Below are 12,931 nucleotides of genomic sequence, written 5' to 3'. Positions count from 1 at the left end.
CCTCATGGAGAAGCTGTTGGTATCTGAGCTGGATGTGCCTGGGGAGGTGGGTTGAAAATGGACTGTGGGGCCCCAAGGATGGTGGCCAGTGGCACAAAGTCTGTGACTGGTGAAGCCAGTGACTGGTGGGTCATTCCAGCAGTCACTGCTGGCTGTCCATTAATGATCTGGACATTGGGACCTTCAGCAGGATGGCAGGTGACCCTGAACTGGGATGAGTGACTGGCATTTCAAAGTGTCACACTGCCTTCCAGAAGGACCTCAACAGGAGCTCCATGAAGTTCAACAAGGAGTGCCAAGCCTGCACCTCCAGAGGTGCAGCCTCATACACCAACATGTGCTGGGGGCCACCCAGCTGGGAGCAGCTCAGTGGGAAAGGACCTGGGGTCCTGCTGGACACGGGCTTGAACAGGGCTAAGAGGTGCCCTTGCAGCAGAGAAGGCTCAGGATGTCCTTGTCTGCACTGGACAAAGTGCTGCCTGCAGACTGAAGGAGGGGGTCCTGCCCCTCTGCTCTGCACTGGTGAGCCCACACCTGCAGGCCTGAGTCCAGGTCTGGGCTTCCCAGTAAAGGACAGACATGGAAAAAACAGACAGTTCAGAGAAGGGGCACAGAGATGATGAAGGGACTAGAACATCTCTCACGAGGAGGGCACAAGGGAGCTGGACTCTCCACTAGAGGAGCCTTGGGGGTTCTCATCAATCCTGTAAATCCCTGAGGGGAGGGTGACGAGGGGACAGAGCCAGTCTCTGCCCAGTGGTGCCCACAGACATGGCAAGAGGCAAAGGGCACAGACTGAGAGCTGCTGCAACAGGAGATCTCTCACAGCATGGCAGCACCACAGCCATTTCATGGCACTTCTTCTTGAATTCATGAAGTTCCTGTTGGCCCATTTCTTCAGCCTGTTGAGGTCCTTCTGGAAATCAGCATGTCTTATTCCCAGCATATACTCACTGTGCCAACATTCCTATTTATTCCATTGGCCTTTCAATATCTGCTGTAATTGGTACTACTCCAATCTATCCTGCTTTTTGACATGACAGAAGTTCTCTCATGCTGTTGACCACAACAGTGAAATGCATTTTGGAAGAGTATTACTGCATCCCACCTCTCCCTGGGGTCAGCATTGCTTATATTGTCACCTTTCTCCTTGGCTTTGCCTTGGAACACAACTTTCTTCAGTGAAACATCAATGTGCAGCAGCTGTAGTGCAAATAAACTTCTTATTTTAAAACAATATTAATGTCTTGATGACATACACTGTGGGTAGATAGCAGCATAATGTTGCTGCAGCATAGAAAAATATGGGATCATGCAATTGATTTCATTTTTTTCAATCTGGTTTTTAGTTCACCAGACTTGCACATGAAGGACATTAAAGCTGGGTTGGAAGTGACCCTGACCAACCTGATCTAGTGGGGTTGGAAGTAGTAATCTTTAAGGTCCCTTCCAACCCAAAACATTCTATAATTCTATGTTTCTATGAATTTGGGGAGCTCACACGAATATATCTCAAATTACAAGAGATCCTGTCACTTCCTGGGTAATGGAAGTTTTTGATTTAGAAGATAATCTTTATGTGTTTAACACCAGAGAGTCCTTCTTGTCTTCAGTATTTCAGGTTGCTTTTAAATTACTTTGCATTTGTTAGTTTTAATTACTATGTCTAAAATGTCAATAAAACAAATAGAAGCTATTTGCATTCACTAGCCAACCATGTAAATATCCTTTATAAAATAAGATTTTTTTTAAAGCCTTTCAATGTTTTTATTGCAGTTACATCACTTGTATAAAATATCTCTTTTTCACACATTATTTTTACAATGCCTTGGAGGAGGAGACATTTCTAGGTTAACATCTGGTTAATAGCTTGTCTGATTTCAAATATTTGCAAATAACATGTTGCTTTCTGATTTTTACACTGAGAAATCAAAAAGAAAACTAAAACTGCCACCAGTCTTCCAACTTGCAGTAAAATTTCTCAGTGCTCTAAACTGATGTACAGATGTTTTTAAGGCATTTTTGCTTTAATGCTGGAAGAACACAAGAAAATATTAGTTAGAAGAGATTTTACAATGAAATACTAAAACATGCATGAAGATAAAATAATACTTTTTTTAATCCTTTAAAAATCATTATCAGATAAAATAGCCATCTGATGAAAGACAGCAAATATTCTGTGAATATACAAAAACCTTTGTTATATCTTCATAATAAGGTGTGTAGAGATACAGAGATATAAAGTGAAAATGTACTTACTGTGGGAGTAAGCAACTCTTTTGACTTTTTCGCAGACATAACTTGCATTTTTCACAAACCAGGAATAGTATTCAACACAGTACCTGAAGATGTAGTTATAGACAGGAGATGCAGTTAAAGATAAGAGGCTTGTTACCTTTGTAAGGAGAGGGGCTTTGGACAAGGGCATGCAGGGATAAGATGAGGAGGGATGGCTTCAGGCTGAAAGGGAGCAGGTTTAGATTAAATATTCGGCAGGAATCCTTTACTGTGAGGGTGGTGAGACATTGGCACAGGCTGCCCAGAGAAGCTGAGGATGCCCCATCCCTGGAAGTGTTCAAGGTCAGATTGGATGGGGCTTGGAGCAGCCTGGGCCAGTGGAAGGTGCCCCTGCCCATGTTGGAACCAAATGGTCTTTAGATCCCTTCCAACCCAAACCCATCTATGGTTCTGCAATAAGCACAGGATATCGTGCTGCTTTTACTAAATACTGAAATAAAAAGCTAGATTCCAACCTCAATGACACCATTGGGTGTTTGGAAAAATGCAGGTGGGTTTCTTTTGCTTAGCTGGAATACTGGAGCCAGATCAGGTACTGATCAGTGCACTGGGACACATTTGGGTCTCATCTGGTGGCCACAGACCCTCCAAAATAATCATTGGTGATTGAAAATTTGGCGGAAAAAAAAAAGCCTGAAAGAGTATCTTAAGCAGACAGAGGAAGAAAAGCTAGTGCCAGGTTTTACCTCATGGCTTCCTTCCTGGAATATCTTCTGTGACCAACACAGAGGCACAGCTGAAAGAACCTACAGAGCTCCATCACACAGGGGTTGATCTTCTGCACTACGAGAGTGACGGGAGGGGAGGTGACACGGGGCTCTCTGAGCAGCGCCTGGGGGCACCCTGCGGAAAAACACAGCTCTCCACTAGCCCACACACTTGCCATCCGAATTTCTTGCTCTGTCTGGGCTATGATCTCCAAAGCAATGTCTTCCCTACTCCGAGAAATATCCCTGTAAATGCCATCCTGGGGCTCTGAGGAAGAGAAAGAAAGAAAAAGAAAGGAAAGAGAGAAGGAAAGGAAGAAAGAAGGGAAGGAAAGGAAGAAAGAAAGGAAGGAAAGAAGGAAAGGAAGGAAGGAAGAAAGGAAAGGAAGAAAGGAAGGAAGGAAGGAAGGAAGGAAGGAAGGAAGGAAGGAAGGAAGGAAGGAAGGAAGGAAGGAAGGAAGGGAGAGAGAGAGAAAGAAAGAGAGAGAAAGAGAAAGAGAGAGAAAGGGAGAAAGGGAGAGAGGGAAAGAGAGGGAAAGAGAGAGAAAGAGAGAGAGAGAGAGAAAGAGAGAGAGAGAAAGAAAGAAAGAGAGAAAGCAAGAAAGAAAGCAAGAAAGCAAGCAAGAAAGCAAGAAAGCAAGCAAGAAAGAAAGAAAGCAAGAAAACAAGAAAGCAAGAAAGCAAGAAAGAAAGCAAGAAAGAAAGAAAAAGAAAGAAAGAAAGAAAGAAAGAAAGAAAGAAAGAAAGAAAGAAAGAAAGAAAGAAAGAAAGAAAGAGGAAAGCAAGGGCAGCTGTGGTGTGATGGTCAAGTATTTGTTCCATTTGTGTAACTAGCAGCAGGCCTTGGCCATGTGTGGATAAAGTGCCTTACCTGCTGAGTATAATCCCTTTAGACAGTGTAATTGCATTTCCAGGTTCACATGTCTCACACACTTTATAGCTCTGGGCAAAGCTATGTTATGTGATAGCAGAGGTTATGAGGGTTAAATTTGGACTAATGAAGTTCTGTTGAAATAAGCTTGAGTCATCTGGTGCTGACAAGAAATTTAATATTAAATGCCATTCTTGGGCAGGAGGAAAATCAAGGTTCTGCCAACCTGAAAGAGATTGCTATGAAACTATTTCTCTCCTGGCAGCACTTGACCAAGATAGCAGGAGTATGTGAGGAGTAAGGCACAGACACTGGCAGCTCCCAAACTCACAGGCTGCTCTGAAAACCCACTGTGTGTCAAAGGCACTGCACAAATATCAGGTGTAATTAGCCAGAGATGGGCCAGAGGGAGACTCATTTCTCTTCACCCCAGCAATTTCACCTAAATGTCATTAAGCTTTGTCCACTCAATAGCATTTGACACACCTTGATATTTTCCTACATGGAGTGAATTAAAATTAATGATTCCTTGCTTAAATGAACACACTTCATGTTAATAACCAAATATCAGAGCATGGGGCAATGAGGTTTTAATATAAGTTGTCCCCGAAAAGTAATGTTAAAATTGATGAGAAATAGTAAAGTTGATGAATAATTAAAACTTGCTGAAGGCCACCCTCCTGCTGATTTCAGCCTCCACAGAAGTGGGTCCTCCTCTCCTGCCAACCAGGTGTTAAATGTTTTACTCAAGCTATGTATTTTGCCAGCAGAAATTCAGTTTTATCTAGCTGCAAATTTAACTATGGCAATGTCAATTTGGAGTCATCTATGTGAGAAGGAGAAGTCAAACAAAAATGCTGAAAGCTAAGGAAATTTGATTTAGTTTTCATTTTTGACAATCACTTTAAATTACCACTGTATTTGCCTATTTCCATATTTGTTTAATGATTAAATTCTTTTTCAATTAATTTTCTATTTAATTTTTTTGATTGCATAGTATATGCACATCACATAATTGAAGTTTAAATTTTTGCCTATTCATAGTGAGGCTTCATACCTCTTCTGTAATAAATTTCTACTGTGAAATGTATTTATTTGTGTTCAGTACATAAGTTCACAAAGATAATTAAAAGTAGGAATTTATTTCAGAACTTTCTTCTCTAAGAATTCTCTTTCTTAAGGAAGTGAATTAGTCAAGAGACCAGAAAAAACAAGAACCACAGCTCCTGTGCAGAGATTTCCTCCCGTGTGTCTCAAATTGCCACATTACTGTCAGGGGCAGCTCTTTTATTAATTCAATATCACATCCCTGTGACACTGAGATTAAATTTTGCTGCCAGTGAAGAGCAATGTTATGGTTCCTGTGAATGACTCAGACTCAAAATATCCCTCCCTGCACGCTCCAACATGCACGTTCACATGTTTTATTAGTTGGCACCCGCTTCTGTGACTTTAGAAATGAATTATTGGAATAATGAGTCATCCCTCAGAACAATGTGGGTGCCCTTTCTTACTTTGGGATTCCACTGTTGGATTTATTTCCCTAATGTATGATTGTAGAGTCTGGCAGGCAGTCTCTGCCACCATGGTTTCTCACAGAGAGGCATTTGGTGACTCCTGTGTGCCCATCTCACTGAAATCCCTGTTTCCCATCCTTTTCCAAACATCCTAGGTTCTCCAGGGTGTATAGTGCTGCACACCAGAGGAGGGCTCTGGTATCTGGAGCTCTTTAAACAGAAGCAAGGTGAGAGAAAACTAAATCTGATTTCAGAATGAAATAAATTATGAGAGCTAAAAAGATGACCATGAAAACCAAAGTTATTTGCCCAGCATTTTAGTTCCTTAAACTCCTCTCTTTTTATCTAAAATATCAAGCCTAAAGGATATTAAAGACCCCTGCAACTTAGGCTGATATGTTATCCTTACCCAGGATTTATGTTTCCCTTAGACAGTCACCACACAGAAACACAAGCAGATGAGAACTGACCTTTCATGAAAATCTAGTTGTTGATGATCCTCTTTTTAGCTGAGGAAGTATTTTGCAGTATTTTAAATTCAGAACAATTCTGAGGATTTCATGTGGCATGAGCTGGTTTCATCATTTCATTTATGATGAGATTTAAAGCATCGTATTTTCTTTCGGAATTACTTTCAAGAATGAATTCTCTGATAACCAATCAATACAAAAATCACGGCGCAGAGTACTTATGTTAATTCTATCACCACAATATCATCTATGCTTTGAATCTGCAGTTGTGTACAGTTCACAAACAAATGGGAAGCAGTCCCTTGGATATTTTGGGTGGCTCACATACCTAAACTACCACAAGCAAATGAACCATGTGTGTTTTTTCTGCATGGGAATGTTTCTACCTTGCATTACTTTCAAACATCCTGCTGTTTCTGCTGCATGAGGTGCATTTACTTACTGGCAGCTGAGTAAAGTGTCAGTGTCACACCAGGTCGGTAGGAAGGTGGCACAGACAGAACTGTGGAAGGCAAATCTGGTGGGAGGGAAAAGAATAGAACTTGCTTTGACACCTTAAAACAAAAAGGCAAGCTTATGGAAGGAGCAACAGAAAATAATAAAAAATTAACCCTAAACTCAGAGTTCATTAATAAACATTTACATAGATAGTGATGTATAAATGCATTACCAGACATATATTTCTATATATAACTTTCTAGTTCATAAATGTGCCAGCTGACACACTTTGTTGCAATCCCAGATCAGTCTTACCTGGCTCTGTTTGCATCAGTTTGTTGGCTCCTTGTGGAGACACTGTCTGCATCCAAAACATGGACATGTCAGCTGTGGGAGCAGAGACACTTCCAGTTATTCACTATCCATCTGTCTGCTGAGAAGAATTGCTATGTGTGCTCAACAGCCAGAGTCCCTCACCCAGTACTGACAGTGACATAGATGTGCCAGGATGAAATAGAACAAAAACTGCACTTGAACTTGAAAAGCCTGTGTGGTGCATTTTGGCTATAGGAGCTGCAGAAAGGATAATGCAACATAGTTCTTTGTGTAATGGAGAGAAAAAGAGAGAGCTTTATTTAAACAAACACTACACATACATAGGGTAGTTCGTGCAGTACAGAATAGAAAAGACTCATTGGTCCAAGAGGGCAACACCTCTTTGAAAACATGCTTTCTGCAAAACATCACAGGACACTCACACAGCTCTCACACACCATGCAGGTGCACAATTTGGTGTTGGATACTGCTGAGAAACCCAGGGCTTCAAGACTACTTTTTCCCTGGTTCCCAGCAGTATCCAATGACACCTGTGGATTAGGGAAGGGCAGGATTTCAAGAAGGCATGTTTAGGGGACACCAAAAAAAGCATCTCTATCTTGCTTTTTCACAGGTCTGCTCACCAAATTTGGAGCAAAACGTGAGAGAAGATCCGAGTGGCAGAAGTGTTTGTGGGAAGCAAGACCAAGTTTCCCCCTAAGGATAAGAAACTACAGGATGGAAACTACAGCTGGTTTTGACATTTCTGCAATAATCAACTCACTGTTAACCCAGAGTGGGTGTCCCTGAAGGGCACAGCAGTGGGTGGGGCAGGTCCAGCTCCTGGCCATACTCACTGGGGCTGGGCTGCAGGGCTGGAGATGGGGCCAGGCTCCCCCCAGGGCTCAGAGGGGCTCTGGCCGTGCCCTGGGGCCGGGCAGCATCCACGTGGGGTGATGGAAACCACGATCCTTTGGCTGCAGCTGTCTTTGGCCACGGGGGGAGCTTCGTGGTGGGGATTTCCCCCCCTTTCTGTGCGAGAGGGATCCTGGTAGCTGGAGAAGCAAGAGGGCAGAGAGAGGGCACCAGCACACTGGGGGTGCTGGTGCCCCATGGCAGCAGCACCTGCAACACACTGGGGGAGAATAATATAGAGAATACACCCCAAAAATCCCATCCACCCTTGAGTGCTTCCCTGGCACTACTTGAGCAGCCACTTCTCCATTTAGTTTAAAATATGGAAACACAGGGAGATTCAATAATGTTTGAAATTTTAACTGAGAGCATTTTAATGTGTATGTTTTCATAAATAAAAAAATAAAAATAAATAGAAATGTTTCTGCAGGGTTTTGGTTTTTTCTTCACATAATTTGTGCTTAATTTCCTGATCTGCTTCACTGCAGTAGAAAGAGAGAGAGGTCTTGCCTGTTTGAAGGTAAGCAGGCAGGTACTGGAGGGCAGATGCTGCAGTTTGAGAACTGACATTTGTGGCTACAATGGATAACAAGGTTGGCATGTGGTTAAGGAAATTTTAGAAATTTATAAAAGACAGAAGACTGGCTTTGGGAAATGCAGGCAATTTGTACAAGACAGATACAGCTGCAATGACAAGGAGTCAAGGTCAGAATTTCTATTGATTTCTACTACAAGTCAGCAGGTGCAAAGCCTTGCTTTTTGGCTTCCAAAATGGGGCAGAGCAGCACTTTCCTATCTTGTAGCCCCGTAGCAAATTTAAATTTACTAAAGTTTATGAAATGCTCAAGCACAACCAAATGTCATATAAAGAAATAGAGAATAATACAGGGAAAAAAATGACCATAGAAAATAAGAGTAAACATTTTAAATAATCTTATTGTTTGGTTTGAAACCAGCAACAAGTTTTTCTCTTTTTCTCTGCCTCTTTAGAAAACATATTTTTTCTGGTAAAATGGCTTTTCACAAGAGTTTTTCTATCTTCCAGCTCTTCATTGCATTACTGACATCACCTGCTGATTCAGAGAAATTTTATGCTACCCTTTATTTGGAGTTAACATCACAGTTAACTGTGCAGCAAACATACATGATCACTTGTCAAGTCATTAATCAAAGGGGAACCCAAATTTAGGTCTGACAATATTTGCTCACATTTAAAGGTCCACACATATTCTGCTGATGAATCCAGGGTCTTGTTTGGGTCTTCTTGCAATTTCACAAAACTTGAAAAAACCGAATCTAGGTCTTTGAGGTATGAGAAGACAAGGTTAGAGCACTCACTGTCCACTGCATATTGTGTGAGAAAAAGGAAATAAATTAGATTCTGCTACCATAGAGGCAGCTGTTGTTTCTAATTTAAGGGGGTTTGGGCCAAGTGTCATCTTTTTTTCTTGTTTGTTTTTAAAAGGATTGAAACATCCCACAGCTTTCAGCACACACTTGCCACTGATTTCAGTCTGCCTGCAGTAACCTATCATTGAAAATGGGGGAGAGTGATGGGCAACAGTGAAAGCTGAGCACCTGAAGTGCAGCTCAAACTGGCAAAGCAGTTTTGGGTGGAGGAACCACGCAGGACAATGTGCTCACCTCCACTCTGAAGGAAACTCATGTAAAGGTAGGAGGTCATTTGTGCTGAGAGCTATGGAAGGAACCCAGCAAGATTTAATAGCACCAGACACCCTCCCCAGCCTAATGCTGAATTCTGTAAAAGTTCTCATCCCAGCACGTTTTGTTTGCTCCTCCACCAGCAGACCATGAAATCTAAAAGTTTGTAAAAGTTACATTTACTTCTACTTACATTTATGATATATATACATATACTTACATATACTTACATTTATGATATAATTATTGTATTAAATTTTCAACAATATAAAATATTCTAACTGTAATAAAATATATAATACTATTCAAATATATCAGCAATAATAAAAATAAATTAATATTTATAGTAGTAGTAATGAGGATGGGGTACTTATTGCAAGAGCTATCTGGACATGATTTTCACTCTGGTTCCTGTTTCCTTTTATTCCCCAGGATGTACTTACCCAGGTCAGATGATGTGTTACTGGAAAAGGTGTAATTAATAACAGGAGACTTTTCTAGTAATTCCAAAAAATCAGTAAGATTTTTCCCTGCAAATAGAAATGCTTACAAATATCAAGAAAGACTTGTTTCCAGTATAAATCCTCACTGAGGAAAACTAGGGTAATATTTTTGGGTGGAATGATTTTAACTTTTACCTGTCTGCCCTGCCATCACACAGATGTAGATACAATCAGAGTCATTGCTCTGTCGCACTGAAAGGCAAAAATAGCATAAAAGAGATCATGGTTACCAGTTTTCCTTACATGGAATTATTATTAAACAGTTGAAAGCACAAACAAAAAATGGCATGTGGCTATGGCAGCTGACCAAGAATATTCCTTCTGATCTAAATTTTGACAAAAACCTCAAATCACCATCAAATCCAAATGTTAGTATCTTCAGGGAAAAAATCCTGTCTAATTAAAATTATAAATTAGAAATATTTTTATATGGAAAAAAATCTTCAGATTAAATAGCCCATACTTTTTCTCTGTCAATCAGAATTGCTCAAAATATCAGTGTGTAATAATAATCCTCAAACCCACCAATTTTTAGTAATTAATTATAAAACATTCAAGCAACATAACTGCTCATAGAAACATGTACATCTCTATGTACACACATACACATTATATATGTGTCTTGTTCCAACTGTTGCAAGAAAAATGCTGTTGAGTAAGAGCAATAGGCTTTTATCCATATTTGTATGGTTGTTTTCATGCCAGGAGTGAAGGAGACAGATAAGACAATGATAAATGTTCAAAGGAAATGCAAACCTGAGAGAATAGAAGTGGATTTGAAAATTTCTGTGAGATAACTGGTGGAGTTTCCAATGATATCAACAAGTAGAGCTGTAAAATCTAGACAACAAATAGAGAAAGTTTATTATTTCAAACACATATCCTATCGTGTATGCCAAGTCAAAAATTCACTTCTATATGTGATATTTTAGCTATATGCTCATACATGACAAGGTTTAGAATATTTTATAGGTTAAAATATTTTGCTGGAGTGGACTGAAGAAACCATGAGAATCCTTTCAGAAGTATATTTTAAAAATATGTCCAAAACGACATCAGTGTGTCTAAAAGCAAACTTCAATAGAATTTGTCTGTTCAAGAGAACATTTAAAGTAATGCTCTACTTGGTCTGCTTAAATGGAGGAGATCCAAAGCCTGCAGGCTTTGCCTGCTGTCATTTCCTATCTCCTGTGTAGGACCTCTCAACAGGCACTGGATTTTTTCCTCTGGGATCTGCTTCAGGCACACTGATGATTCAGATGTCAGCCTAAGAAATGGCTGGTGGTGTTGTGGTGGAATTCTCTAGCAGTAACAGATCACTGTTCTCACTTAGGGAGTGATGGACCTGAGCCCTGAATTTTTGCTGCTTTGGAGAATGCTCTAAACCCCAAGATATCCTGGAATTGCATCAGAAAGATTTAAATTTCTCTGTTATTCTCCAAGGCAAGCTGGGTAATTATCCATAAAGGCTAGTGAGGTGTGTGGGTGCAGATAAAGCCATGGAAGGCACTGTGGCTTGTGCAGGTCACCCCTATGTGTGGCACAGAGGGTTTGGAGTCTGGTCTGCAGCTGCTGATCCACTCTGGGTGCCCTGCATTAACCACAGAATCCAACCACTCATGCCTCCTGAAATGTGAAATCCTGTGAAATCAGGGTGTGAATGAGGATTTCAGGTGAAGGGTTTGCCTGGCAGTATTTTGTAGTCCATTCAACAGTCCTATGAAGATGTTAGTCCTGGTTTTTCACTTCTCTTGGGCTCATTGAAGTTGGTGAGCCTGTGGAGCCTTGTCCATCTCCTGTGGGTTATCTCAGGAGAGAAGCAGTGGCCAGGGTGATGAATCACACATTGCTGGCAGTCTCTCCTGTGCTGCAGTTTGTATTCCCAGGAGGAAAGGGAGGCCTTTTGCCAGTCACACCACGCCAGTGACTGATGGCTCCATCCCAGACTGGCTGGCTGGGGCAGCCAGTGAGACTGAGCTCCTGGAGTCAGAGCAGCCACTTACTGTGAGTTATGGCTGCTGGCCTCAGTGTGTGGTGGTAATCACAAGGATGAATTCTGCAGAAGTCAGACTACAGCCTTCAGCTCCAGAGGAAATTATTCAGCTTCAGCACATGCAATTGCCAGCTTTTCTTGTGTACCCACCTGTCAAGTCATTTGTCACATTATTCAAACAGTAGCAGTAGTGCATAGGGAACTTGCCAGGGTCAATGTTTTTTGCATTAGAGACTGGAGGGAGAGACAGAGAAAGAAAAAAATCAGTGTCTTGTTGCCCAGGCTGTGGGAGAGAAACTGCTCCTGAGCCAAGCAAAGCACCAACACTCACGGTTATAAATGGTGACTGACACTTTGTGGAAGGCAAACGAGCTGTAAGAGGTGACACTCAGCAAAGAGAAGAGTTTCTTGGTACCTGCAGAAACACAGGTCCATGCTATTAGTGCTTGCAACAAGCTGTGAGAACAGCATGCTTTGTCTCTGCTCATTTGGTGCCAGGAGGATACAGCTCCTCTCACTCAGTCCCTTCTCATCTCCACCGAAGGAAAGAGCATTTGTATTGCTCCTTCCTTTTTATTTTGTTTTTCTTTTAATTAAAATGTACACTGGATTAGAAAGTGCTTTCAAAAGGCGTCCCACAAGTGATTATATTGTATCTATAGATAAACCCACACTAATTTCCAAGGTCTCTGGGGCAGACAGCCATCTGCACAATAAATGCATGAAGGTAACATGCTCCTAGAAGTAATTCTGGGACCAATAACACATGTTTACAGCTTCTCCTGCTAACGTTGTTACCTTTTCTCTTAACCCTTTTCTCCTGCAGTGCTGGGCTGGCAGCTGAGACCTGCCCAGCCAGGTCCCATTACCTCTGAGTGCAGTGCTGAGCATCCCATTCACCAGCTCTGTCAGGTTAATAGCAGCCAGGTCCAGGGACTTTGCAGGCAGCTCTGAAAGCAAAGGGGTGCATGAGGGCACAAGGAAACAGCTGTGCATCCACTGCTCCTATGTGCTAGAAATCTGCCAGGGTGGCAAAACCAAAATGAGCAGATTACTTACTAGGGAGCACCAAAAAAGCACTGATGGGAAAATAAAATTCCAGGAGCACAGAGATGAGTGCAGAAAATAGCAAGATATAGCAGCAGTAGAATGGTGGGCCAAAATTCAGGTCTGCCAGCTGTGCCCTTGCCATGCCCTTGAGCAGCTGCAGGACCCAGCCAGCCCTGGCATGCTGCTGCCCTC

General features: G+C 41.7%; 1 protein-coding gene across 1 annotated transcript; it reads right to left on the bottom strand.

Moving 5' to 3' along the window:
* Nucleotides 1–1,988: 1,988 nt before the first annotated feature.
* Nucleotides 1,989–12,685, bottom strand: HHLA1 (HHLA1 neighbor of OC90). The gene is made up of 12 exons (XM_056483121.1): nt 12,559–12,685; nt 12,021–12,104; nt 11,840–11,923; nt 10,453–10,536; nt 9,832–9,888; nt 9,637–9,723; nt 8,741–8,833; nt 7,474–7,671; nt 6,617–6,688; nt 6,306–6,380; nt 2,985–3,141; nt 1,989–2,342 (listed from the first exon to the last, which is right to left on the bottom strand). Exons 1-12 carry the CDS (start codon nt 12,683–12,685, stop codon nt 2,201–2,203), a joined length of 1,260 nt encoding a protein of 419 aa, XP_056339096.1. The 3' UTR covers nt 1,989–2,200.
* Between the last annotated feature and the right edge of the window lie 246 nt (nt 12,686–12,931).

Source organism: Oenanthe melanoleuca, chromosome 2 (genome assembly GCF_029582105.1).
Source record: "Oenanthe melanoleuca isolate GR-GAL-2019-014 chromosome 2, OMel1.0, whole genome shotgun sequence".
In the NCBI taxonomy this organism is placed as follows: domain Eukaryota; kingdom Metazoa; phylum Chordata; class Aves; order Passeriformes; family Muscicapidae; genus Oenanthe; species Oenanthe melanoleuca.
This window is presented reverse-complemented; position numbering and strand designations above follow the sequence as displayed.